This window comes from Castanea sativa, chromosome 5, assembly GCF_040712315.1.
Source record: "Castanea sativa cultivar Marrone di Chiusa Pesio chromosome 5, ASM4071231v1".
Classification (NCBI taxonomy): domain Eukaryota; kingdom Viridiplantae; phylum Streptophyta; class Magnoliopsida; order Fagales; family Fagaceae; genus Castanea; species Castanea sativa.
This window is the reverse complement of record NC_134017.1, coordinates 7719323-7723192: the sequence shown is the minus strand read 5'-3', so window position 1 is coordinate 7723192 and position 3870 is coordinate 7719323. Positions and strand designations below refer to the sequence as shown.

Genomic DNA, 3870 nt, shown 5'->3' with positions numbered 1-3870 from the left:
GTATGCATGGGGATGGCATCCTCGAAGCAATGGTGTCACTGGTGTTGTTGTCATGCCAATACAGGTGTGGCAACAATAGCAGTAATTGGCTGGTCTGGAATATTATGGTTATTGAATAGCTGGGGTTCCACTCATTGTAGCATGCATGGGCACTGCTATAGTTTGAACTTTGAAGTGCCCAAATTTGGCTGATAAGTAGATCTAAATTGCTGGGAATTAGGAAACCACGAGCACAAAAATTACTACATTACTTTTTCCAATGAATATCCAATGTCTAAATTTAAATAGATCTTACTGTTTATATCAACTAGTAGAATATTGGGCAAAGGTATCAACCTTTAAATAGTAACCAATCCGCAATCATGTCATTTAATGCTGAACTTAAATAAGAATTTACTTTTGTGCAAACAGAGTTGCATAAACAGAGTTCCATACATGAGATTTTATTTTTCTGCAATATAGGAGTAACAAAAACGAAAGGGACAAAATGCCGAAGGTTAGACCAAAGACATATACAATGTGCTCATTGGATGTAAAACCTTTCCTGATGACTTTGCAAAACAAGTCATCGAACCAAAAAAAAAGGTAAATAGGTCAAAGTCTTGATGACTTTGATACACAATAAACAATTATTTCTACGCGTTAAAGTGAAAGACGGTATTGATCTTTTGGCGTTTGGCTGAAGGCAACAAGTCAAAGTCTTCATTGAAAAAATTATATTGATAAGATAATGATTATTTTGAAGAATCACTATAATTTTTTGAATAAGTCAAAGTCTCATCAGAATATATTATCAGTTCACACCCAGTAGATTCATCAGTATATATTATCACGACCTAGTAGTCTCCAATTGCATCACCTCCACTACTCACACTCAGCTTCTCTGCCTTCATTTTTGTTTTTCCTTTGTCATGGGTGCCTCTGATGCAACTCATATGCTTTTCTTACTATGGTTCTTTGCTGCTACCTTCAGTTTAAGCTTCTTCAAAACAATGTCAAATGAGGTCTCTTGCAATGAAAAAGACAAGCAAGCACTTCTTAGCCTCAAACGAGGCCTCATTGATCCTTTCAACTTACTCTCATCCTGGTCTAGCCAAGAAGATTGCTGTAGATGGGATGGTGTTCATTGTGATAACAAAACTAGTCGAGTCACAGAGCTCCACCTAGCGTATACCGGGATAGGGGGTGAAATTAGTCGCTCATTGCTTGAATTAGAGTTTTTGAATTACTTGGACTTGAGTTTCAATGACTTTAATCGTACTCCTATTCCAACGTTCCTTGGCTCAATGGGTAATCTCACACATCTTGACCTCTCAGACGCCAACTTCTCTGGACTCATTCCTCATCAGCTTGGGAACCTTTCAAGCCTTTGCTATCTGTATCTTGGATCTAATTTTGATCTCTATGCAGATAATCTTTATTGGATGTCTGGTCTTTTTTCCATTCGATACATTGACCTAAGCTCAGTTGACCTTCACAAAGAAGCTGATTGGCTTCAAATAATGAGTAAGTTCTCCTCTCTTTCTGAGCTATACTTGTCCAATTGTAAGCTTGATAGTTTGAATCCATCTCTTGGATTTGTCAATTTCACATCTCTTCAAGTACTTTATCTTTCTGGAAATCATTTCAATCATGAGATACCTAATTGGTTCTCTAATCTCAGTACAAGTCTCTTAAAGCTTTACCTGGACGATAGTTCTTTGAAAGGCGAGATACCGCCTAGCATTTTCAATTTAGAGAAATTGGAATATCTATCCTTGTATCCCAATCATCTAATTGGAAAAATTCCAGAGTCATTAGGCCAGCTTAAGCATCTAACATATCTCGATCTCTCTTTTAATTCTTTAAATGGTCCTATCCCTTTATCTGTTGGGAATTTATCTCATATGAGAACATTATCCCTCAACCAAAATCAGTTGAATGGCACCATTCCAAAGAGTCTTGGGCTTCTCTCAAATCTAGAGGAGTTATATATCCAAAATAATTTCTTAACAGGAACTATAAATGAAGGGCATTTCAAAAAACTATCAAAACTAAAGGATCTCTCTATGTCTCAAACACAATTGTTCTTTAATGTCAATTCCAATTGGGTTCCCCCCTTTCAACTTGAGTATGTCTCCATGAGCTCAATCAAGATAGGTCCTAATTTTCCTTCATGGCTACAATCACAAAGATCCCTTGGGTTTTTGGATATGTCAACGTCAGGAATTTCAAGCAAGGCTCCAAGTTGGTTTTGGAATTGGACTTCAAATGTTGAAGCTATCGATCTATCTGACAACCACATAGAAGGGGATTTGTCGAATATTTTTCTGAATTCTACTGTTATAAATCTAAGATCTAATCACTTCAAGGGTCGCTTTCCACTATTGTCTGAAAATGTCAAAGTGCTCAATATAGCTAATAACTCATATTCTGGACCTATTTCCACTTTCTTATGCCAAAAGGTAATTAGAAAGAATAAATTAGTGGTCTTAGATGTATCAAACAATCTATTGTCAGGAGAACTTTCTCATTGTTGGAGGTATTGGAAGTCTTTGATCCATTTAAACTTAGGGAGTAATAGTCTAGCAGGTAGAATTCCCTACTCCATGGGGGCTTTAGTTAATCTCCAATCATTGCGTTTACAAAACAATAACATCTCTGGAGATATTCCTTCATCATTCAAAAATTGCTCAAATTTTGGGCTCATTGATATAGGTAATAATCATTTGACAGGGATCATACCACCCTGGATTGGAGAAATGACAAATTTGTTAGTTCTTCGTCTAAGATCAAATGAATTTAAAGGTCGTATACCTCCACAAATATGCCAACTTTCTTCTCTTAGAGTATTGGATCTTGCTGATAATAGTCTATTTGGTGTCATACCAAATTGCTTGAAAAATATTAGTGCCATGGCACTACCAGAACCCAATATTCAAGTTTTTCCTTTTGACCCTTTAAAATATATGTATGGTTATGTATCCTACATTGAGAATCTTAAGTTGGTTCCCAAAGGTAAGGAATTGGAATATGCAAGGAATCTAGAATTTGTTAAGATCATAGACCTTTCAAATAACAACTTGTCTGGATCAATCCCTACTGAAATTTGTGTTCTTTTTGAATTACGTTTTTTGAATTTGTCTCGAAATCATTTGATGGGAAAGATACCAGAAAAAATTGGGAGCATGAAAGAGTTGGAGTCAATCGATCTCTCAAGAAATCATCTATCGGGGATAATTCCGCCAAGCGTGTCTAATTTGACATTTCTTAGTTACTTGGATTTGTCTTACAACAACTTCTATGGTAGGATTCCTTCAAGCACCCAGCTTCAATCTTTTGATGCACTCAGCTATGTTGGCAATCCTCAACTATGTGGTGATCCTCTTCCAAAAAATTGCACAATAGAGGAAGAATCTTTGAAGAGATCACCAATTGGCAGTGCTGAAGATGACTCTATAAATTCCAGCTTCTATCTAGGTATGGGAGTTGGATTTGCAGCTGGCTTTTGGGCAATTTGTGGAGCTCTCTTCTTCAATAGGACCTGGAGGCATTCCTGTTTCAGATTTTCTGATGACATAAGAGATTGGATTTATGTGAATACAGTGATAAAGTTGAATTGGTTATTGAAAAGCTAAGAGTCTGCCTTAGTAAGTGAAAGGTATCATTATCTAGCTAAAAGGTACTATTTCAAGTAATATATTCTTAATATTGTTTTGCTCATGTTAATGTGTAGTAGCCTACTTTAAATATATGATTTAATTCATTGTTTATACTTCAGGAGGTGGCACTGGTTCATGCTCTTCAAAAGGCCAAAAAGAATCATTTGCAAAAGATATTTTCTTGATCTTATTTCATCCTGGATGTATCGTAAACATACAAGAACAAAAT

The 3870-nt window shown here is 36.1% G+C and overlaps 1 protein-coding gene across 1 annotated transcript; it reads left to right on the top strand.

The window, feature by feature from the left end:
- Positions 1-911: 911 nt before the first annotated feature.
- Positions 912-3643, top strand: LOC142634195 (receptor-like protein EIX2). Its single transcript, XM_075808485.1, has one exon. It carries the CDS (start codon positions 912-914, stop codon positions 3615-3617), a length of 2706 nt encoding a protein of 901 aa, XP_075664600.1. The 3' UTR covers positions 3618-3643.
- The last annotated feature ends 227 nt before the right edge of the window (positions 3644-3870 follow it).